The sequence below is a fragment of the Sceloporus occidentalis genome, unplaced genomic scaffold (genome assembly GCF_023333645.1).
Source record: "Sceloporus occidentalis isolate IW3139 unplaced genomic scaffold, rSceOcc1.0.p SCAF_9, whole genome shotgun sequence".
Taxonomy (NCBI): domain Eukaryota; kingdom Metazoa; phylum Chordata; class Lepidosauria; order Squamata; family Phrynosomatidae; genus Sceloporus; species Sceloporus occidentalis.
Genome location: NW_028316989.1, coordinates 38,132,954 through 38,157,114, shown reverse-complemented (window position 1 = coordinate 38,157,114; position 24,161 = coordinate 38,132,954). Strand labels below are relative to the sequence as shown.

At 41.6% G+C, this 24,161-nt stretch overlaps 2 protein-coding genes across 4 annotated transcripts in view; both read left to right on the top strand.

Annotated features, from left to right (window-relative positions):
• MYO5C (myosin VC) overlaps positions 1–9,124 on the top strand; it is a 59,733-nt gene extending 50,609 nt beyond the window's left edge. For 2 of the 3 annotated variants that reach the window (XM_089538854.1, XM_089538855.1), the window contains exons 34-41: positions 562–660; positions 2,066–2,220; positions 2,751–2,840; positions 3,571–3,721; positions 5,153–5,435; positions 7,286–7,460; positions 8,258–8,338; positions 8,467–9,124. In XM_089538854.1, coding sequence (XP_089394980.1) covers positions 562–660; positions 2,066–2,220; positions 2,751–2,840; positions 3,571–3,721; positions 5,153–5,435; positions 7,286–7,460; positions 8,258–8,338; positions 8,467–8,619 — 1,187 coding nt within the window. In that variant the 3' untranslated portion in view covers positions 8,620–9,124. The remainder of the gene's footprint in view (positions 1–561; positions 661–2,065; positions 2,221–2,750; positions 2,841–3,570; positions 3,722–5,152; positions 5,436–7,285; positions 7,461–8,257; positions 8,339–8,466) is intronic. The other variant, XM_089538856.1, reaches the window with a different exon arrangement.
• A 2,938-nt stretch (positions 9,125–12,062) lies between these two features.
• The window catches only part of GNB5 (G protein subunit beta 5), a 33,517-nt gene continuing 21,418 nt past the window's right edge, over positions 12,063–24,161 (top strand). The window contains exons 1-4 of the mRNA XM_089538849.1: positions 12,063–12,105; positions 14,819–14,962; positions 16,248–16,359; positions 22,229–22,365. Of these exons, the coding sequence (XP_089394975.1) occupies positions 14,837–14,962; positions 16,248–16,359; positions 22,229–22,365 (375 nt within the window). The 5' untranslated portion in view covers positions 12,063–12,105; positions 14,819–14,836. The remainder of the gene's footprint in view (positions 12,106–14,818; positions 14,963–16,247; positions 16,360–22,228; positions 22,366–24,161) is intronic.

The following is a 24,161-nucleotide window of genomic DNA, read 5'->3' as shown; positions in this document are numbered from 1 at the left end:
GAAATACCAGCAGGACAGACACAAAACATTTTGGTACTTGAGGCAAACAACAACAAGTTGATGCATCCTTCATTCAGTGGACAAAAGCTAGCTGAAATACCTGTTGAATTCAGTGTACAAAAGCTACCTGGACTACCTCAACAGTAGTGATGATACACCAGCAACCTCCACTACACCTGGATGAGCTAAATAAAGGTCTATTTATTTTGATTATTTATTTCATTTCATTTGTATGCCACCTTTCTCCCAGAAGGGGACCCAAAGTGGTTAAGGACAGACTGTGTGATACAAACTACTACTAGGCACATTCTACTACTAGGCACATTCCCCATACATCTGAGAAATTAGACTGAAATCTATGAAAGCTCATGCTACCAGCTTCTTTCTTTCAGTTAGTCTTGAAGATGCTACAAGAACCCTTTGCATACTAGGCATGTTTCACTCTGCTCAATGAGAGTAATTTGTATCTCGAATCATTCCCAGTAACTTTATAATGCTAGGGAAACATTTTTTCTAAATTATTAAACAGCAAATATAAATATATTTATTGATTTTTAACAGCTAATGAAGCGCCCATGCTATCCACACCAAAGGAATACATTGGAATGTTGCAGTACAGAAATGAAGATGAAGCAAAAATAATTCAGAATCTGATTCTTGGTACTTCAATAATACATTGAATTTCAGCTAAGTATAATCGCAAGCAATGCCAAATAGTAACTGAAGTTGCTAAGTTTTTTAGTATTGGTCAATATCAGTGTTTCTTTTTATTATTTATCTATTTTCTGTCTTAAAAGGGACTATAGAGTTTCTAATTGCTTCAGAATAGAAATGGAAAATGTGTCTCATACCTTTTCTTTTCCTATAATTCCTAAACGTTTCACTCTTGAAGCTAAACTCATGGAAGATTCCTGTGTTTCGACCCCCAAATTCTAAAAAGTGAGGCGTTTTTCCTTCTCATATCTATCATTACTGTAAGTTCTTACAGCAAATAAACTAGTTTGGCATCACCTTAGGTGAAGTATTTCCCCCTTATTCCATTTAAATTCATGTAACGTCCTTTATAAACCAGCCCCATACACACACACACACACACACACACACACACACACACACTACAGTAATTCTTTTTCATTTCTTTTTCACATACCCTTCTGCTGTCATCTGCTATTGTGATCTCCACTTTTCCCATTCACAAGCATTTATAGCATTTAAATTACCATAGACATTTCTTCCTCTGAATTTTAAAATTTCATTTATGCTTCTGCAGACATTTCTTAAGTCTTTGCTTCTTTCTAGACCTCTCGTTCATTTTAATTCTGTAAATCTCACCAATCTATATTGTTTCCTTAGTATCCACTGGGGTTCTGTTCCAGGACACCCCCATTGATACCAAAATATGTGGCTGCTCAAGTCCCGTTATATACAATAGGGTAGTAAAATTGTGTCCCTTATATCAAATGGCAAAATAAAGGTTTGCTTCTTGGAATGTATATAGCTTTTAAATATTTTCAAACCATGGATGCTTCAATCTGTGGATAAAAAAATCAGTGGATACAGAGGGCTGACTTTACAGGAATACTGTATTAGTATAATCACATTTCTTATATGCTTAATTTTTTCCTGTATGTTTAGTATCAGGTAAAAACCTTTTGTGATACACTTCCAAACTGTCTAAATACACATCTTCTTTAGGACCATGTTGCTTACTGGAAGGATTTGCACTTTGGTGACATATTTTAACACTTTTTCAGCAACAAGCATTTTTTCTGCATTTTAATAGTGTAATAGTACAAGAACAGTTGCATCTAATGGGATTTGTAATCAATGAGCAAAGAGTGCAATATGGACTCAGAGCAGCTTCATGAATTGAAAGCAAGTAACTTGTGCAAATGTTCTTATTCCTGGATATTTTGCATTGATTCTTAACCGTGGCGTTTCAAACAATACAATTAAAATATGAATCTGTGAGAAATTAATTTGTCTCATATCCTTTAAAAATGACTAATAGAATTACATTAGCTTCTCTTAGATAATGCACTAATTGATTCTTGGTTTTATGCAGAACTGAAGCCCCGTGGGGTTGTGGTAAATATGATACCAGGCCTCCCAGCCCACATTCTCTTCATGTGTATAAGATATGCAGATTATCTAAATGATGATGGCATGCTGAAATCTTTCATGAATATGACAATCAATGGCATCAAGCAAGTAATTAAGGTATTATCATTTATTTATCTATTTAGTGCCATTACTGTACATGGCTGGCGCCTTACAAGAAAAAGAAAAAAACCCACTTCCTTACATTGTACTCTACTTGCCATTTTAGTGCCTATTTCTCCCTGAATCATTTTTTATTATGGATATCCAAAATAATTTGGCATCATCTACCAACTCTGTCACATCACTGTTTATCCCTAGCTCCAAATAAATTAAGGATAAGAAAGATATAGCAGTAAATGCTGGCCTAAATCCACTTGGTAATCCCAAGCACAGTAGACACATTTAGTCAATCGACATTTGGTAAGTCAACCTTACCAAATTCTGTTGATTCATTTTTGTTATATTCTATTGATTCAAAGCATGCATTGTAGTTGAAACTAGCAATTGTATTTAAGCAATTTGTGGCTTTCCTTATGTAATGAATCAGGAATTTTGCAATTCCTACATGCGATGTTTAGTTAGGCTCTAAAGCCAGAGGTTTTATAAGAATACATAAAATATAATTTAAACAGTGTTCTGTTGTTTAGGAACATGTTGAAGACTTTGAGATGTTGTCATTCTGGCTTTCAAATACATGCCACTTTCTCAACTGTCTGAAACAGTATAGCGGTGAAGAGGTAAGAATGGTTTCACACACCTTTTAATGTATGTAGAGAGATCTCGTAGCACCTTTGAGACTTTTAATGTAGTTGAACATCCTAATATATTCTGTGATAGAAATTTATCAATACTGTATTGCCATTTCATTCAACTTCAGCAGTGAAATTACAAACTAGTTGTAACAAGCATATATAACGTGTAATATATTGGGACTTCTCATTCTAAGATATTACTTTTATTATTATTCACTAATTGTAATTTGCTCACTAAGTTGTGATGAAGTCCAGCTGTCAGATGTGGAACAGACAGATGAGATGTTAAGAAATATTAGATTTAATGGAGTGATATAATTTAACAATAGATTATGCTTTCAGAAAGTTAAGGAAAAACCAAAAGTAAGCAGAACTATGACAGACATATAACATGGCAATTACGGTGGTTGTTGTGGATTTTATGTATTGTAAGAAAACAATATGTGTACAATGTGACATCTATATAGACTGTTGGAATAAAAATTAAACTAAAAAAAGAAAGAAAATGTGTGTATGGATGTTCATGGCTTGAGTACATCCCTGTTTTATGTATGGTGCTGCTTCGGATAACATCTATCTTTTTTCTCTTTGCTGTCGTGAGTACCTGTACCTGTACGTATTAGTTCTAGTTTAGTTAATGTGTAATAATGTAAAACCTGCAGTTTATCTGTAGGCTTAATTGCCATGTGTTTATAACTGTACAACTGACTTTCAGGAATTCATGAAGCATAACACTCCACAACAAAACAAGAACAATCTGAAGCACTTTGATCTGTCGGAATACAGGCAGGTTCTTAGTGACCTGGCCATTAGGATTTATCATCAATTTATTATTGTAATGGAGAACAATATTCAGCCAATGATAGGTAAGAAAGAGGCAAACACGTGTGAACAGTCATATACTTTTTCAAGTGTATTGGTTTTCTTGTTTCTTTGTGCATCTGAAAAGTGTATGTAGACATCCATGTGTTTGCATACATATGTGTTTGCATTCTTGTGTTGAAATCTAATTATCATGTCCTTCGGAGCATGCGCCATTGAACATAGTGACACTTAAGTCTGAGTAAATGTGCATAGCTCATGGTTAGTCTTAGTCTGTGAAAAACACTCATGGAAGTATAATACCAGAAAAAAATAATACATTTGAAAAATATGAAAAAGAGTTTCTGATCTTTCCATGGCTCAGCTTCTTCTGCTGAATTGTGTGGAGGTTTTCTTGCTTTGCAAATGAAACTGGAAAGAGACACTTCAGTGCAAGCAAGCTTAAGACAGAACTTTGTTGATTCACTTTTCTTGCAGCTGAACTTTTCCTAAGAGGAGAAAGACAAAATCTGCTACCTACAAGCAAACAGGTTCCTCTGTGTCTTACATCCTTCACGACAGCCATACAGCTACTGATGCCACTGCCAACATTGACAAAGTTACACTTTACATTGCAAACTGTTATTCAGGCTAGCATAACTTGTTGATGGAGCAGTAATTTTCCATGCACTGGGTCAAGCATGAACTATAATATAAGGATATTAGGCACAATAGAGGCCAGCATGGTGTAGTGGTTTGAGCTTTGGACTGTGGCTCTGGAAACCAGAGTAAAATCCCTCTTCAGACATGGAAACCCACTGAGTGACCTGGGGCATGCCTGTGACAGCCTCAGAGGAGGGCAAAGGGAAACTCCCTCTTAACAAATCTTGTCAAGAAAACCCTGTGATAGATTTGCTTTAGAGTCACCGTAATTTGGAAATGACTTGAAGGTAGAAACAAACAAACAAATTAGCCACAATGAGGAGTAACGATGCCTATCTGTGATCAACAGACAAAAGCCACAGTGAGGTCTGTTCACAGGAGACTGGAGCCCTGAAAGACCTGGAATGGCCAGGTATTTGGCTCATCTAGGGATAATGCAAGACAGTTATCTTTTGACAATTGATTTTGATTTTTTTATTTTGATGGCAACAGTATCTGGAAACCCCAGCTCACAAAGAATCACAGACTACTCTGCCTGTTCTGTAGAACCCCTGAAGCCCACCAAGTCAGTTCCTAAGAGACCACAGGTTAAGAACCCCAGACTGACCATATTTCCTTAGCATGAGTGTTTCCATTTTACAGCTGAATCTAAATGGCTGCTGAATATGGGATTTTCAAAATGCCTCACCAAATGGCTTCCTCTTGCTTGATTGTAATAAGCTAGCTGATACTTAAAACCTTTAAGCAGCTTTGAAACCACAATTTATTTCCAGAGCCAAATGATATTTTCAGAAATCTTTTTCTTTCTGCTTGCTTGCTATTATATTCTCCAGTGCCAGGAATGCTGGAGTATGAAAGCCTCCAGGGGATTTCAGGCTTAAAACCAACTGGATTCCGCAAGCGCTCTTCTAGCATAGACGACACAGATGCCTACACTATGACCTCCATCCTGCAACAGCTCAGCTATTTTTATACCACAATGTGTCAGAATGGCTTGGACTCAGAGCTTCTAAAGCAGGCTGTGAAGCAGCTTTTCTTTCTGATAGGAGCAGTCACCCTTAATAGCCTCTTCCTACGCAAGGACATGTGCTCTTGTCGCAAAGGGATGCAGATAAGGTAAAAAAGGGGTGTTTTTTAAAAAATCGAAACAGTCATAATGTGTCTTTCTGTTAGAATCAGAGAACCAGAGAGTTGGAAGAGACCTCGAGGGCCATCCAGTCCAACCTCCTCCTGTTCACAATCAACAGAATAGAAGTAGCTCCTAATAATGTTATCACAGAATCACAGAATCCAAGTAGCTCCTTAATAATTAGTAAACACATACATGCACACGCCAGAATTCAATTTAAAATCAAATCTCATAAAAACAGAGTATCATCACACTAATAAAATCAAAAGAAGTAAAGGGCATTAACTAAATTTAAGCATTCAGTTACAGATTTTAAAGAGTTAGAGTACTCTGAAATAGATAGCCTGGTGCCTAAGAGCAAGGTTGGTGTGTGTAGAGAAGGGGTGGGGAAAGCTTGGTCGAAGGGCCATGTGTAGCTCCCAGGTCTCTTTGGCAGTACAATATTTTTGGAACACATTTAGGGACAGTTTAGCTACATTTCCCCATCTCCTAGCTCAGTGATGGCGAACCTATGGCACTCGTGCCAGAGGTGGCACTCAGAGCCCTCTCTGTGGACAAACATGCTATCGCCCTAGCACAGAGTTCACCAGACTTTCTTACTAGAAAGCCAGAGGGACGTGGCACTTTGCAATAAATAAGTGGGGTCCGGGTTGCAGTTTGGGCACTCGGTCTGTAAAAGGTTCTCCATCACTGTCCTAGCTGTTTTAGGCTCACAAGAGGCCCTTTTTCATCAGGAAGTCTCTTGGAAGTCAATATTCAAATCACTTCCTGTTAGGGGGGGAAAAGGCTTCTTCTGGGCCTAAAATGATGTGTGTTGGAGTAGTATGGCCTTGAGAGATCCCTTGTGGAAGCAATGTGTCTCCCTAAACCCAAGAGTTGCCTTCTCCTGGTGTAGAATCATAGAACCATAAAATTGGAAGAGACCACAAGGGCCATTTAGTCCAACCCCCTGCTATGCAGGAAATCACAATCAAAGCATCCCTGATGGATGGCCATCCAGCCTCTTTAAAGGCCTCCAAAGAAGGAGACACCACCACATTCCAAGGGAGTGTGTTTCCCTGTCGAACAGCCCTTACTGTCAAGAAGTTCCTCCTAATATTGAGGTGGAATGTCTTTTCTGTAGCTTGCATCCATTGTTCCATGTCCTATTCTCTGGAGCAGCAGAAAACAAGCTTGCTCTATTCTTAATGTGACACCCCTTCAAATACTTAAAAAGGGCTATCATATCACCTCTTAACCATCTCTTCTCCAGGCTAAACATACCCATCTTCCTAGATCTTTCCTCATAGGTTATGGTTTCCAGATCCTTCACCATTTTAGTTGCCCTCCTTTGGACACGCTCCATTTTCTGAACATCCTTTTTGAATTGTGCTGCCCTGAACTGGACACAGTATTCCAGGTGAGGCCTGACCAAAGCAGAATACAGTGGCACTATTACTTCCCTTGATCTAAACACTATAGTTTTATTGATGCAGCCTAAAATTGCATTGGCCTTTTTAGCTACCGCATCACACTGTTGACTCATGTTCAACTTGCGGTCTACTTGGACTCCTAGATCCCTTTCACATGTAGTCTCCTTAAGCCAAGGGTCCCCCATCCTATATCTGTGCATTTCACTTTTCTGCCCTAAGTGCAGTACCTTACATTTCTCCGTGTTGAAATTCATGTTGTTAGCTTTGGCCCAGCTTTCTAATTTAGTCAGGTCTTCTTGAATTTTGTTCCTGCCTTCTAGGGTATTAGCTACTCCTCCTGATTTGATGTCATCTGCAAATTTGATAAGCATCCCTGTATTCTTTCATCCAAGTCACTGTGTTCCTTTCTCTTTGTTAATGTCTAGGTGTAATATCAGCTACCTGGAAGAATGGCTGAAGGATAAGAACCTTCAGAGCAGCTCTGCCAAAGAGACCTTGGAGCCTCTTTCCCAAGCAGCCTGGCTCCTCCAGGTCAAAAAGACCACAGACGATGATGCTAAAGAGATCTATGAACGTTGTACATCTCTTTCTGCTGTTCAGGTATTGATATTCTAGGGCCAAACTGTGGCCCTCCACAGAGGCTGCAACTCCCTAGTTCTTATTGATTGGCCATGCTGCCTTGGAATAATGGCCAAAAACATCTGGAGAGCCACTATTGCCCACTCCTGCTGTGAGGAATTCCTTGGAAGAAAAGTACTGGTTTATGAAATTTGCTGTGCAGAGTCTATTTGGAGTCTTTTAAGCCTTGTATGACACTTCACTCAGGGCCAAAACAGATGGCCCTAAAGGGGTGGCTTAATGCCGCCCCATGTTTGCTGGTTTGGGGCCATGGCAACTACATGCCATGGCCCCTATCCAGCATTTTTCTGTTCCAAAAAGAAGCAGTGATATGCTGCTCCTTTTTGGACCAGAAAAGGCGGGGGGGGGGGGGGGCTTTTCTGCTGTTGCGCCGGCTTTTTGGCACTCCTGCAGCATGCAGTGTATAAACACCGCGATGCCGGAGCACCACAACACTGCCCACCATCTGGCCAGGTGGGTGGCATGACACCAGCTTGGGGGCATCATCAGGGTGTGTGTCATTACACGTCACGCTTCCACACCACCCCAAGCCAGCATATTGTGCCGATCTGTTTCAGCCATCAGTTTCCCTGAGTGTAATTTTCTTTTGTCACCTTGCTTTCTGTAGTATTTCCCTCCCATTCTGTACCTTTTGGCAGCCGGTTGTGGTGCGTTTCTTTTAACCATGATTATGGAATTACAGTAATTTCACTTCTTTTCAGACTGTAACTTACAACTGTTAGTTTACTTAAATTAGTTTATTTAAATCATTTATACAGATAGTGAAAATCCTCAACGCCTACACTCCCATAGATGACTTTGAGAAAAGAGTGACACCATCATTTGTTCGTAAAGTGCAGGTATGTTTATTAAATCACATTCAACAAACTCTTGCATGTGCTGTGTTTTTAGATAAAAAAATGTTTCTACGTTGACAGTTTTATTTCTTGCTACTTCAGTTTTCTTTCTCCCTCTGTTCTAATTTCAGGCAATGCTGAGCAACAGAGAGAATTCTGCACAATTGATGCTAGATACGAAATATCTCTTTCAAGTGACATTTCCTTTCACCCCTTCACCACATGCTTTGGAAGCAATACAAATCCCCAGCAGTTTCAAACTTGGCTTTCTCACCAGAATATAACAAGAAAGAGTAGATTGTAAATTCACTCTGTGCTTGAAGAGTAAAAGAGTATCATTCAACTCTGTGCTCACTCAAAACTCTGTAAACTTTCTTAGTGTAATAATTAATTTTGCCAAAGCATTTGGAAATCAGGTTGTCAGACGTGAAGGACTCCACATTCTGTATGGTACTCTAAGCAATTAAATCATCTTCCTTCTCTTCTTTTAAGCGGGGTCTTGCTGTTGTTTTACAGGTACTCAGTGCTGAAACTATGGCACTGGATCGTTGGTAGTCCTCCATTTTACAAAATACTTTCCATAATGAAGGATTAATGCATCCATTCTTTGTAAATTTTACTCCAATATTTTAAACACTCTTGTATATTTTCATCATGGTGTATGTATATTTTTAAGATGAAGTAATATTAGATATTTAATAAATTGTCCATGAGAAAACAGGTAGCTATTAAACTGTGCCAATATATATATATGTGTGTGTGTTGTATCAGATTATTGTTACTTACTATATAAGTAACATTTCACACTCAAACGATTTAGAGAAGACAAGGGAACTTAACTTGCTAAGGTGCTGGTGCATTATCCATGTATCATTATTTAAAAAGTGGTACTCCCAGATTAAATTCAGAGGCTGCTTTCTTCCTTACTAGCTTCCCTTCACCCTGTTGATACCATTTACTTGGGACTGCAACTTGTTGGAGTGCAATTTCCCAGCAGCCCCAGCTGGCATAGGTAAAGGTGAGGAATGCTGGAAGTTGCAGTTCAACAACATCGGAGGGGCATAGAATTTCAACCTCTCTCCTAACCTGTACTATTATAGCAATTAAAAGTGCTGTTTTGTGTAGGTTTCTGGAGCTTCTGTCAGAATTATTTTATACTCCTTTCAGGTGCAAACTCTTATCAATCACATTGCTTCCTTTACAAAGTGATATTTGGAGAAATTTTTATGGAAGGGCAGGGGATGTTACACAGACTTCCCAAACAATTTAGCTGGAAATGTGCCTCTGATGGTTTTACTGGAACTAACCTCCAAGCGAGGTACAAATTAGATGCCTTTGAAAATTAGCAAAAGCCCCAACATCTTTTCTCATCTATTTAAAATATGAAAGTGCTAGGTGAGTCACACACATGACAAGAGGAAATACTGACTGATTTTTCTCAAGGAGGAACTCTCTCTATAGCCTTACTTATGTTGGCTTCCAGCAGCCTTCACCACTGGTTATGCTGACTGGGGCTGCTGGGAGTAGCACTCCAACAAGATCCAGAGAATGGTATGATTCTATATCTGGATTGCAGGAATGGGGATGTTCTAACATAGAAGTGACTGATGTCTTTTTCACCTGAATGAGTTTATATATGAAACAAATTCTAGTACAGCTTATTTATGTATTTATTTAATTTATTCTATTCCCCATTATGTTTAGGAGAACTGAACTGATTTGTGTTTATGAGAACATAAGAAAGAATAGTTTCTTTATAATATATATTTCATGCTACCTGCATTGAGTTGGTTTCCCTTTGTAATACATTCATCTTATTGTAACAACGTGCTTCAGGTTATGTGCATTTTAGTTACTGTGATTGATTCATATATATAACCTTGTACTTGCTAAAGTCCTACATAGCCGTATGAACACAGGCAGAGAAAAGGGTGTACACAGAAAGTAGTTTACGCTGTATTGCTATGTCCATCTGCTGTCTGCATAAGCGCTGTGGTCAATGACAACATTACAAATGAAAATAAATTCTAGGCATTACTATATAGTTAGATTTCACAGTGCTCTCTCCTCCTGGGGCTCTTGGAAATGAAGAGATCTGTTGGTGTCCTTTGAGGATGGAAAGAACAACAAAGAAAGGTTTCCTGCCCAGGTGGCCTAATTTTCATGGCCAAATTACCAAATTTCCAGGATTCTGTATCCTAATGGGGTTGTATCTCAGTGGAAGAGCACATGCTTTGTAAGCAAAAGGTCCTAAAGTAACTCTCCTCCAAAGGCTGTTTTACTTTTCAGTTCTTTTGGTCATCTGGTGATGGATTTCAGAGAAGAAGGGAGATGGCAAAATTCATTCCAATATTTCCTTGGAATGTTGTTCCACAACAGGGAACATCACAGATCCTTAGGTCCCATTCCAGGGAAAAGGCAGCATATATAATAAAATAAAATAAACATCCCAAGCTAAGCAGATCTAGTATGGTACAATGATTAGAATGGATGACCAGGCCTTGGGAAATCTGGGTTCTAGTCCCCACTAGGCCATGCAACTTACTGGGTGACCGGCCAGCTGCTCTCTCTCAGCCTAGCTTACTGATTGTAAGGATAAAGTGGAAAGGAGCAGAGCCATGTATTTCACTTTGAGTTCAGTGAAAGAAAAACGAGTCTTATGTGTAATAAGATCAATGGATTTGTTTTGAGAGATTATTTCCCCTGCTATCACAAAATAAAACCTTTATTTATTTATTTATTATGATTTATATCTTGTCTTTCTCCCAGATGAGGCTCAAACCTTTCTTCTAGGACTTAGGGTTTACATAGTGTATATACACTCTCAAGATTATATGGGCTCAGAGATGGCTCCTTGAGTTGTTGTTACCCACTAAGGATCTACTAACATTCTCATGTTACAACAGCACATCCTTTTTCGTTCATGGCTCTAGGCAGTGCATCACTAAAGGTGCGCAGGGGGTACAGACCACACCAGGTGACATCCTAAGGAGGGATGACACCACTGTTCCTCAAACGTCTGCCTTTTGGCAGAAATGGGCTCTGGTGTTCTCCTGCATCCCTTTAAAACACTGAAGAGATGATGTGACTGGTGTGAGGCTCAATGGGAAAAGAAGGGAGAGGCCCCAGGTCTTTAACTTTTTAATTAATTTTTAAAAAATCTTTAAGAACATCACATCTTACCAAAATGTTTTACTTTAACCACATAAAATTATGCACATGTAAATACATTTAGACTGTGTGTGTCTCTTAATGTGAAAGTATAATTTTAATTTGGCAAGTAGTTTACCTCACAACTATTACCATTACATTGAGTGTTATACAGGAATTACCGTTTATGAGTAATATTAGTGCAAAAACATTACTGAGGATTCCGTATGGTGTAGTATGGGAGGAGGTCGGTCCAAGGGATGACACCATGAGTTACCACACCGTGTGATGCCACTGGCTCTAGGCACATTTATACAGAATGTATAACCTTGTAAAGTGCAAAACACCAAAATGGGCACAGTCCTGCCAAAGTTATGGGCTGGTGTTCTTGGATTTTCCCTTTCCCCGATGGGGACTTGTGACTTGAGAACAATTGTTAGTTTCCGAACCTTAAACCCAGCAACAGGAAAGGTGCTACAGTACAAAAAAACAGGCTTGTGACTTAATACTGTCTAAGTAGATTACCACAGCATTAAGATTGTCCTTGTACATTTCCAGTTGCAAACCAATTAGTTCCTTGCCGTCCTGGTGACTTGAAGTGTTTGCCCTTCAAAAAGAAGGTACGTAACATTTCTTATTTTATAAAACATTGTCTTACGATATCAAATGTGTCTAGAAGCCACGGTGAAATATCAGGCTAGATTTTACAGTTTCCATATTATTTAGATTCAATATTTTTAAGAAGAAAAAAGTTTTGAAATGCTTGCCTTATGAACAGATAGGCCTTTGCAAGGATTTTATACCTGTTTCTCTTCTCCTAAGCTTATTTCCTCTCCTATTACACAAATAGCTACTACAGCACCCATCCTATAATCCAAAAGGATCACTGGAGCTTTTTCTAAGGAAGGAAAGAGCATATGAAAGGATATTTAATTTTTTGCTTAAAATATTATTGTTGCTGTTAATTGTCAGCTTCAGCTTATGGTGACTCTATTAATGAGAATCCCCCAAGACACCCAGTTAAACTGTTATTCAGATCTTCCCAACTCAGAGATGTGGCCTCTTTGATTGAGATAATCCACCTGTAATGTAGTTTTCTTCTTTCCTTGCTGCTTTCCACTTTGCTGAGCAGTGTCATCTTTTCTAATGAGTCTAATAATTTGCACTGGCCCTTGTAGCTGTTGTTTTTTTAAAGGCAATGGACATAATATGAGAGGATTAGAGAAGCCCAGGATGATGGGGAAGAGTTTAGGAGCCCCTTCCACAATGATTTGAATTCTGTCTTGCACTCAAGAGCCCAGGAGTTGGGGGGGGATTAGCTCACTTGAAATGATCTGACTAAATTGACCATCAAAACCTCTGTGTCTGAAATAATCAAGCCCTAAAATTTTTGAGACAGTTATTGTAGTTGAGCCCTCCCAGCACTAACTAAAGCTTGCTGCATGCAGGCTGTTGTATATACACTTACTAATTTATCATTGCTTTCATGGTAGTCAGACTGTTAACTGTTTCACTTGGTTTGTTGTTGGTGTTGTTTTAATGCAATGTATTCTGTATTTTTGCTGTTTTGTAAAATTGTACCTATAATTAGAATCATAGAATAATAGAGTTGGAAGAGACCACAAGGGCCATCTAGTCCAACCCCATTCTGCCATGCAGGAAATCTCAACAAAAGCATCCCCGACAGATGGCCATACAGCCTCTGCTTAAAGGAGACTCCACTACACTCCCAGGGAGTTTGTTCCACTGACGAACAGCCCTTACTGTCAGGAAGGCCAGTTACAGACTGCCAAAATAAAGCTGCTTCGGGTCTCTTTGGAAGTGTGCTATTTAAATGATGCATGGGTCCTCAGAGTCCGGAGGTCCCGCCAAAGCCCCACTCCATTCCTAAGCACTGGAGTGCAGCTTTGGTGCAGCTTCCGGATTCTTAGGATGCATGCATCATTTAAACAGCATACCTCCAAAGAGACCTGAAGCAGCTTTATTTTGGCAGTCTGTAACAGGCCGAAGTTCCTCCTAATGTTGAGGTGGAGCTTGCATCCATTGCTCCAGGCCCTAATCTCTGTAGCAGCAGAATTAGGCAACATTCATAATGATCTGCTTGCTGTCTTGACCCACTCTACCTTAGAAACAGTCCTGGGGACCCCAGAGTCTCATAAACCTGACATTGGACAGGGCAGGAACTGTGCGGGCCCCCAGATGTCTCATCAGCCCTAGCCAGTATGGGCAATGCTGAGGGATGGTGGAGATTCCAGTTCCAACAGTATCTGGAGGGCCACATGAGTCCCATCCCAGTTTACAACATGTGTGGGCAAAATCTGGCCATTCAGATGTCCTTGGATTGCAATCCCCAGCCTCCTTCACCATTGGCTATACTAGCTAGGTTTGATGAGAGTTGCAATTCAACGATAGCTGGAGGATTACAAATAGCCCACCATTGACTCAGGGGCCCAAAATGTTTTAATTCGATCACAGCTCTGCCTACTAGTATAATGAACAGGCAATGTTGTATCTCTAACCGGTTAAAAACTATTCACGACTAGCATATATGAGTGTGGGGACATGGCCACAGTGGTCAAGCTCACCGATATGATGAAGTATGAAACCTTGAATAATTTATTCCCTTCATTTTGTGTGGAATGATGAGGTATAGGGTGCAGTACGGTCAGCCCTCTGTATTCTTGGATTCTTTATCCACAGACTGAAGCATCGATGGGTTGAATATCTATTGCAAAAACCAAACCTTGGTTTGGCCTTTTTAAAAAAATAAGGGACACCATTTTACTATGCCATTGTATTTAATGCGACTTGAACATCCACAAATGTTGGTCTCCACGGAGGGTCCTGGAACAAAACCCCAGGAGATACCAAGGCCCACCATTTTATTCTTTGTTGGGAGCCTTATGATATGACTTAAGCTCCTTGGATAAAAGATATGTTATTGTAAATAACCCGAAAGTAAAAAAGCTGCCACTTTTCTCTGCTTTGCGTTTGGATTAACTTCATGTTATTTCACTTGGGCAGTCCCTTAGTGTGATAAACTACCTGAATTTGCAAGTTTTGTTTAAATTCGAATCTCGTTTAACTCCCGTTTTCCCACAGGATCTCCCTAGTGTGATAAGACTTATGTTATGTTGGCATACGGGGCAGAAAATCCACAAGATGTTCTTCACATCATTGGCAGTGAAAATGCAACAACAAAGCAAAACAACTATTTGCTGGACTTTCATGAAACCTCAGATCTGGTGCCTAATGATAGGGCCGGCCCTGTTTAAAGCAAAGGCTTTCTACCTCACTTTAAGAATCTACCTGCTTTCCTTTTCTTTCTTCTAGCTCCAGCACTTAGCGAAAATGTGCGACCAGACATTTTTGGCCAACGTATTTGGTCCATGCGACAGCTGTTCCCAAAACAGAGCCCTCCGGGAGATTTACCGCAAGTCGGAAAAAGTCAGCTACTGCTCACTATGCGTGGAAATGGTATGGGACTGCGTCTATTCTGATGGGTTTTGTTTTGATTTCTCGGCGTATGTTGCACACTCTTGAAAAAAAATACTTTGTATTTAAATCAAAGGCTGGAGAAATTTACTTTTTAGGGGGGGCTGCAGGTACTGTCCTGTGGCACCTTAAAGACATAATCTCTCTATCCTTCCCTTAACTATTTAAACACTGTAAAAGGCATTTACCACATGCTTTTTCATACCTTGCTGAAAGATATAGTCAAGATCTCTCCTTGCTTCATTTTGGTCCCATAATTTGAGCACTGGGATCTTGCCACAATAATATATGAATAAACTCTGCCTTTTGTTTTGTTATTAGGACTCTTCTGGTTCCCTATTGCATAGTTTTCCAGCAGGATCCAAAACACACTGCAGAAATAATCCAGTCTGAGACTGCTTTTTTAACTGCCCTGGCTCAATGCTACGGAATTCTGGGAACTGTAGTTTTGTGAGCCATTTTGCCTTCTCTGTCAGAGAGCTCTGGTGCCACCATAAACTACCGTTCCCAGGATTCCCTAGTACTGAGTCAGGGCAGTTAAAGTGGTCTCAGAGTGGATTATGTCTGCAGCGAGGAAAGACCTTGCTTTTAGATACAGGTATGTGCTAAAGAATGTTGTAGGCCATGGATTGATGCCTGGCTAAGCTTTGCAGGAGCTCAGCTCCATTGGAGAATAGTGGAGACCAGGCAGCCCTCCCAATGCTAATGGACTCCAACTCCCAGCAGGCTTAGGCAACTTGGCCAATGGCCAGGGACAGACAAGGGGGGAAGAAGCCTCTCAGCTTCTTTCTTTCAGGGAGTCTCCTGATACCCATCCTGATGCCTTGGCATCCTGAGCTGCTCCTCCAAGATCCCTGGGGAGGATGCAAGCAGGGCAAGGGAAGGCTCTGGCAGGGCAGGCAGAGAAGGCCCAGGTCCCCAAAGGGATGTCTTCCTCTGCATCCCTGGTCCAGCCTTTGGCCTTGAGGATGCTGCTTGAAAGGCGGAGGAGGAGGGCTGGACCAGGGATGGAGCCAAAGGGCTCCTCCCTGCTCCTCCTTTGGATAGAAGAGCATCCGGACTTGGATGGCCAATCAGTGCGGACGGGGCGGGACCAACCCGCTCGATCCTCCTCCTCTCCTCTTGTTTTGGGGCAGGGCCAGAGAAGCAGAGAGGCCTCTTCTTTCCATCCCTGCTGCTCTCACTCCTGCCTCCTCCTCCTCTCTCTCTCTCTCTTCCTTCCCTCCCTCTTTGGCTGTTTTCCTCCCTCGATCCTCCCTTGGCAAAGATGGCAACCGAGGGGCTGCAGGAGAACGAGACCCTGGCCTCCCTGAAGACCGAGGCCGAGAGCCTCAAGGGCAAGCTGGAGGAGGAGAGAGCCAAGCTGCACGACGTCGAGCGTGAGTCCCTGGATGCTGGGGAGGGATGGGAAAGAAGGGGTCCCCCACAAGCAGCAGCTGCTAAGGGGGCTTGCCTGGGCTGCCTTGCACTGGGATGCCCCCACAAGCCATCCACAGCAAAGCAGTCTTTCATGGGATGCTCTGATTTGGGTTGCCCCCCCCCCCAAAAAAAAACACCACCATCCAGAGCTAAGGGGTCTTTCCTGGGATGCTTTGCTTTTGATGCCCCCTCAAACCATCCAAAGCTAAGAGGGCTTTCCTGGGATGCCTTGCTTTAGGGATGCCTCCCTAGCCATCCAGAACAAAGCAGTCTTTCCTGGGATGCCCTGATTTGGGTTGCCCCCCAAGCCATCCAAAGTTCAGGGGTCTTTCCTGGCCAGGGCTGGGGATGCTGAGCATGGCCAGGTCCTTCTAGCTGTACCTCCTCCCTTTTAGATTTGACATCATTGGATCCCTCCAGAGGGGGGCAAAATGGGGCTTTATTGCTCCCCCCAAAAGGCCTCTCTGCCCCTACCCTCCCTTTGAAATGTTCCTTCCCTCCCTCCATTTCTAGCATTGCAGGAACTTCAGATTTCAGAGGGGCCTTGGAGAAATCCAGTGCAAGCACTCAAGCCACCAAGGGAAGGCCAATGTCCAGGGGTCCAGTCTCTCTCTCTCTCACTGCAATGCTAGAGAAGGAGGATTTAATTGGGTGTGTGTGTGTGTGTGTTGAATTGTCATCAGAGGCCTTTTGTTGTGGTTGTGTGGTTGTTTCCGACTTAGGGCAACCCTGAGGCAAACCTATCCTGGAGTTTTCTTGGCAAGATTAGTTCAGAGGAGGTTTGCCATTGCCTTCCTCTGAGGCTGAGAGAGTGTGCCCGGCCCAAGGTCACCCACTAAGCTGGGAATTGAACCCTGGTCCCCAGAGTCATAATCCAACACTCAGATCACTACATATGCCCTCATTTTTATCCACACAGTAGCTACATACCTTCCTTCTTCCCCCCATAAATTGGGGGCCTGGTCCTCCCTTCTAGTGTGATGGACTTCCAGAGAAACACCACTAGGCTAAGTCTTTTGGTGCAAGCTTGTAAAGGTCTGGGGTACCCAAGCAGATTTCTTATAGCAGGTGCTTCCATGTAATAGATCTCCACCTCTTCCCCTTGAAGGGCATCTATTGGCAAGGGGTGCACCCATATTCCTGGGAATGTGGCAGAGGAGATAGATGGATGCCATGTAAACAGTGGAGTCAAATAGCCAGGAAATTCAAGGCCTGTAAGTGTGGGTGCAATGCTTATTTTGAGGTCCAGTCCTCATCTTAAGGAGAATGAAAAGGAAGGCAGAACTCAGCCAAGAGAAGTAGGGCCTTTCACATACCGTGTACACACAGACACATGCGTACACATTCTTTGTCGATAAACAACATCCTGATCACAGTGCATTATTTTTTGTTATATTTATCTCATCTTTTCTCCAGTGAACTCAAGATAGTGTACACACACACACACCATATCTCACAATAGCCTTGTGAATTTTGAGGCCTGTTATTTCTGGTGCTCTTCAAAATGGAAAAGGGGACTTGTATGACATCACTTTAACTGCCATAGCTCTGCTCTGGTGCCACTACAGTTCCCAGAATTCCATAGCATTGAGCCATGGCAGTTAAAGTGGTGTCAAACCACTTTATTGCTGCAGTATGGATGCAGCGTATGTGTCTGCTTCTAAGCACAAGGCCATCCCTGTTTGCATGGTCAAAGGCAGTCCAAAGGTGGGATCATTACAAGAAGCAACCTGAAGTGGCAGCAGCCTGAAAGTCCAACATAAGGAGGGTCTAGTGCAGCGGTTCTCAACCTGTGGGTTGCGACCCCTTTGGGAGTCAAACAACCCTTTTCACAGGGGTCACCTAAGACCATCAAAAAACACATATTTTCAATGGTCTTAGGAACCAAGACACCGCAATTTTATGGCTGGGGGGTCACCACAACATGAGGAACTGTATTAAAGGGTCACAGCATTAGGAAGGTTGAGAACCACTGGTCTAGTGAAAGTCAAGGAAAACACAGCCTTGTCACGTGGTGCAGAAACTCTATCTATGCACTCTGGAACTACCATATATACTCAACTACAAGTAGACCTCATGTATAGACTTATAAATGAGTATATATACAGTAAAGGTTTTTTAGCTTGAATCCTTAGAATGCCAGTCTGAGCACAGTGTTTTTTGTGTCTTCTTGCATGGCAGGGGGTCTCTTCCAACTCTATGTTTCTGTAAGAGTCACCTGTGGAACTGGTCTACCTACCATGTGGAGTATCTTGCTCTTGTGTACCTCTTTAAGACTTGAGGAGTCCCCATTGTTGAAGTATTCCCCTTTACTTGACGCAGAGCCTGGAAAAACTATTTTACAACTTCCAGAATTCCCTAGCCAGCATGGTGAGTGGTTATGCTGACTGGGGGATTCTGGGAGCTGCAGCACAAACACATAGCGTTTCCAAAGTCTGATCTTGCAGCTGACCAGCACACAGCCCATTAGGCCCTCGTTTTGCCTTGGATGAAGTGACCACTTCACTTCTATCTGTGACTGATACTGTATGGAACTGAATCGGAAGTGATTCATATCAGGAGAGGAAGATTCAACTCCTATCTCTCCCAAGGGCCCAGTATGGGCTGATTTTTAATGTGGGAGGCCTTCAGGTCACCCCTCAAAAGAGCAAGAGCCCAACGCATTTTTCTTTATGGAATTTATTGATCTAGTTGACAGACTTCATAATAGAATTCATCTATATCAAATATAACAGACACAAAAGCATTAAAGAACAGTGATAAAATCCATCAAAATGATCTATCTATGTACAGTAAAAGCCTATTGTTTTAATTAGATGAAATGTTCACTTGCTTCCTCATTGTTCTTAGCAAATATTTCTTAACAATTTCTCTGTAAAACTTTTTTTGTGTGTCAAACAGGCAAAAGAGACATAGCATATAGCTTGTCACATTTCTTTCAGTGTGGCTGCCATATATTTTACACTGGGGTGGCCCGGTCTACTGGTAGATAACTGAATAATGTGCAGTTACTGACTACCAGTGGCAACAATAAAATCACTTTTTTTCAAGAAGCAACTGCTAGCTATCCTGGAAAAGAAGCAAGAACTGACCCTGATGATGCTGATATTTGGGCTGTCTGCCTTTTGAAAACAACCTAAATTAGGCTGCTGAAATGAATGAATTGGGATAATTCATTGGGATAATTAGAAATAGATTTTTGGGAAACAAGAATGTAAATTTTGGCCCTGAAACAAGTTCTTCGGCCCACTGTGTACTTACAAAGCACCCTTATATTTCTAAGTCTACATCTTTTGTACACTTAAGGAGGCAGCTCCCCACTCTTCTCATTTTTGCATGAAAGAATGGGAAGCCACAAAATTGTCTGTGAGCTGGTGAGATAACTTTCTTTTGGTCTCACACTTTTGCATCTGTGAGAATGACATTTGCATTAATTTCCAAAAAACAAGCATAGCTATATTTCTGAGTGGGAACAGAGAGATATTGCAGACCATCAGGAATGGGGTGCAAGCTGCATAGAAGTAGATGAAAAAATTGCCCAGGGGCAATGCACTGTCTGAAGAAAGCTTAAGCGTGGATGCGTAAGATGTCTGGCTGGAATTGATGGTGAAATGGGTTTGGATTAAATTGTGCCATACAAGTCTCATGACTTGCTCTCTTTCTCTGCTTCCTGGTCCTCAGAATACATTGAAATATAGGTTAAAAGCATTTTATACACTGGATGTATGAGGCAATTGTGAGACTGGTGTTGGAGAAACAGTTGGAAGAATTGGACCTTATGTGATGCCCAGCTTCCCTGTAGTCCTCATGCTCACATTTTGACATTCAGTACTTCTTCTTTTCAGATGTGTGGAGTTTTTGAATAGTTCCAGGGACAACCATGTCTTTTACAGTAAAAACAATAGTCTTGTGGGACCAAAGTGAAAACCTGAGAGGGCTCCTGTGCTTTTCATGATTGCATAGAAGAGGGAATTTCACCAAGAGTCACTTTTTATGCAACCAGGTAACACTACCTGTTGAAATTCCTTCTTCTGTACAACCATTAGAGGTATAGGAGCCATATCTAGTTTTTACTCTGACAGTCCTAGCGACTGTAGCCCTTCAGATGTGGACTATAGCTCCCATGATTTTTTCACTAACCACCATTGGCTATGGGGTCCTTGATTTGTGGAAGGTACAGTCCAACAATATCTGGAGGACCACATCATGCCCACCTCTGCCTTATAGACTAACCATGGCATGTGAAGAAGCAAACTATAGTCCATAATGTTTTTATGCCATGCTGCAGCTGGTTAGGCTTGAAGGTGCCATGAGACTTTTGCCTGTTCTTGAAGATATATGTGGGTAGGAGTCAAAGTCCAGGAGGCCCAAATAACACAGTCAGTTCTTGGTTTTTATTTCAGATATTATAGAGAGAGATGTGCTGGCTTGGCAAGACGGGAAGTCCCAATATCCCTCCCTATTAGAGCTTAGGAAAGTTACTTTTTGGGCAACAGTTTCCAGGATTCCCCAACCAGCATGCCTACCAACCATGCTAGCTGGAAGATGCTAGGAGCTTTAGTTTAAAAAAGTAACTTTTCTAATTTCTTCCCATGTAGGAGGAGTTAATTCAGGACATGGTATTGCCCTATCAAGCCTCTCAAACTTTTAAAAATAAACCTGCACGTGGGATAAAGGAGATCATCAGATTTCAGGTCTTGGAAAGCAACAGCTCTCATTTTGGCTTTGAGTCTTTGCAGGGTGAGGTAGTTCTTCTCAGCTTTTGTAGCTTCCTCCACTTTGAGAGGAAGATGCAGGCGAATGCAACTTGGGAGACTAATGATCCATCAGAGTGAGACATAAAGAGACAGAAATGCATTGTTTGAGCTTCTGCCAGAAAAGCTTGTAAGGCATCATTACCAGGTTCCGGAATCCTGCCAAAAAAACTAGCAAACCTGTCAGTGAAGCCAAAAGCAAGGGGCATACAGCAGATTTTGGGAGCTGATGCTTGGCCTTAAGTGAGGGTGGGAAAGTTATGCCTTCTCCAGGTTTCTTTGGTCCTCTAGGTGTTGTTGGCTGTCTTGGCTGGGATTTATGGGAATTGCAGTCCAAGAACATCTGTAGAACCACAAATTATCCATCCTAGACATATACTTCTTCTTTTGTTTTTTCAAAGGAGAAGTCTGTTCTGGACATTAGCTAAACTCTCCTATCTTCGATTGCAGGATTGCACCATCGGTTATTTGACTATTATTTTTATTCTTGTCATCATTGTTGTCATAATTATCATATTTTTATCATGATTCTCATCTTTTTCTCAGTTTGAGAAGGTGGCTTCTAATAATTAAACATGGTTAAAAATTAAGAGCATACAAGTCCTGGTTGATAGATTAGCTCTGAGAGTTGTAAACCAAACTGTCTGGTCTCTTCCCAGACAATTCCAGACTTTCCCACAAATGTCCAGCATTTATTAATGACATTTCTCACTTAGAAATAAACTGTTGCAGTGGTAACCCCCTTTGAAGAAAACCTGCCAAGAAAACCCATGATAGGGTCATCTTAGAATTGCCATAAGCCAGAAATGACTTAAAGGCACACAGCAACAACAAAAGTAGCTTCAAACCTGTTTGGTGGCCTATATCAAAGTTTTGCATCTTCCAACAGCTCCTCGTCCTTGTAGGTTCTTTGGTCTCAGTACTTCTAGGGACAGGCCAGTTGAGCATCTCTGCTCTTAAATGGAGAAGGTTGGGCAGCTCTACTCTTAGATTCCCATTGACTCCTGTGTGAGTCGGCTAACATGGCAGTTGTTGCGCCAAGAGGTGGTGACTTGCTGTGGTGAATTTCTTACAGTTCATCAAGTGGCAGAGCGCGTGGAGGCTTTGGGTCAGTTTGTGATGAAGACAAGAAGGACGTTGAAAGGCCATGGCAATAAAGTCCTCTGCATGGACTGGTGCAAAGATAAAAGAAGAATCGTCAGCTCTTCCCAGGTAAAGACATCTTGGCAATATCACTTAGCCATTTAGGGAAGGGGAGGTGGTACAACAGAATCTCCTGAGGGCTAGTTGACGTATAAGTGTATTATATGCATTGCTATGGATTTTCACACATTCACGTTGATGGTTAATTGTCTTCACTTTCCTGAAAAATTTTGCATGTGTTCACCCTCCCTCTGCTGAAAATGCACAGCCATCTGAATACATGTCAAGCAGACGGATGACTACATGTGCGATAATGCGTATTTCTGTGGATTTTCATACATATGGACTAAACCATGGCCCTATACAGACAGGCCAAAATAAAGCTGCTTCAGGTCACTTTGGAGGTATGGTGTTTTAATGATGCATGTGTCCTAAGAGCCTGGAAGCTGCATCAAAACGGCACTCCAGTCCTTAGGACTGGAGCGTGTCTTTGGTGCGGCTTCTGGACTCTTAGGACGCATGTATCATTTAAACAGCATACCTCCAAAGTGACTCGAAGCCGCTTTATTTTGGCCTGTCCATATCAGGCCTATGAAACCTTTTTCTGCAGAGTTTAAGGAGTTTTTAAGGCATTTCCCACAAATAGCCTTATGTTGGGGAAATGGAATAGGAATAAAGTTTTGTATGAAAGGACCAGAGCTGAGAAACATTCTTTTCTTTGGACCACAACTCTAGTTGACCATGATGAATGGGTGATTCTGGCAATTGTAGACCAAAAGAATATCTTCTCCAACACCTATGGATAGGACTGTGAACTTGGTTCTGGTGCTGAAAATCTATTGCTGAGTTGGGATTTCCAACCTTGCTCCTTTATTATAAAAATAAGTTCTCCTGTCCTCCTGAGCCATCCTTTTGCACTCGAATGTGGTGGGTGAGCACTAGCAAAACAGCGACAACAGTGATTATAATCCTGTAAGCTTAAAGTCTGCCCTACTTGATATCGAGAGTCCTGTGCTTTGGTAGGAGGTCCAGCTGTCCTCCTGGCTGCAACAACATGTTTTGTTCTGCTCAGATATCTTCTAATAAGCAATCTCTGAAGCAGAAGCTCTTTTTTTCATTAAGCTCCATGTCAGGGAAAAAACAACTTTCCCTCCTTTAATATTTATAGATCAGAGCTGTTCTAAAAGCCATAGCTAGAGGGGGGAAAAGGATGAAACTTACTAAACGGTGCCAGAGAGAACATTCTGGGACCCAAAGGGAAACATCTCCAGAGAACTGAAATATGCCCCTAACCTAAAACATGGGTGGCCACAGTGCAGCTTTGCAGGGGTTGGTGGTGTCTTAAATTTTTAAGCACTTTCTTCTGACAAAAATTGCTCCCAGTGACTTTTGTGGGGGCATTCCCCTTCTCCCCCAATTGGGTCAGTTGAGGCCTAGGAGAGGCCTTTTTGAAACAGGACGTGAATGGGAAGTGACTTCTACTCATTTTTAATGCCTCATTTGGATCTAAAACAGTCCAGGAAGCCTAAAACCATGGCAAAAATGCCCCCTGTGTCTCCTGGAAGGCATTTGGGGGGATTTATTTTGTTTTTGTGGGATGTGTTTGGGATGTGCAGAGTCCTGTGATATGGAGACTGCTGGGCTTTACGGTTTGCTGTTGAGCATGCTGCACTTCATAGTTTTTTGCTTTAATTTCTTGAAGCCCTGCATTGTCTGTTCTTGGAGCTCTGCCGTCGAATTCTGGGAATGCACTCAAAGGCAAACACTGATAAGCACTGAAAGATACTGAAAGAAAGTGCCCTGTAGAGCTTTTTCAGCAGAACATTAGCAAGGGGTGGCAGACAATGAGGCAGTTGCCTCACTGC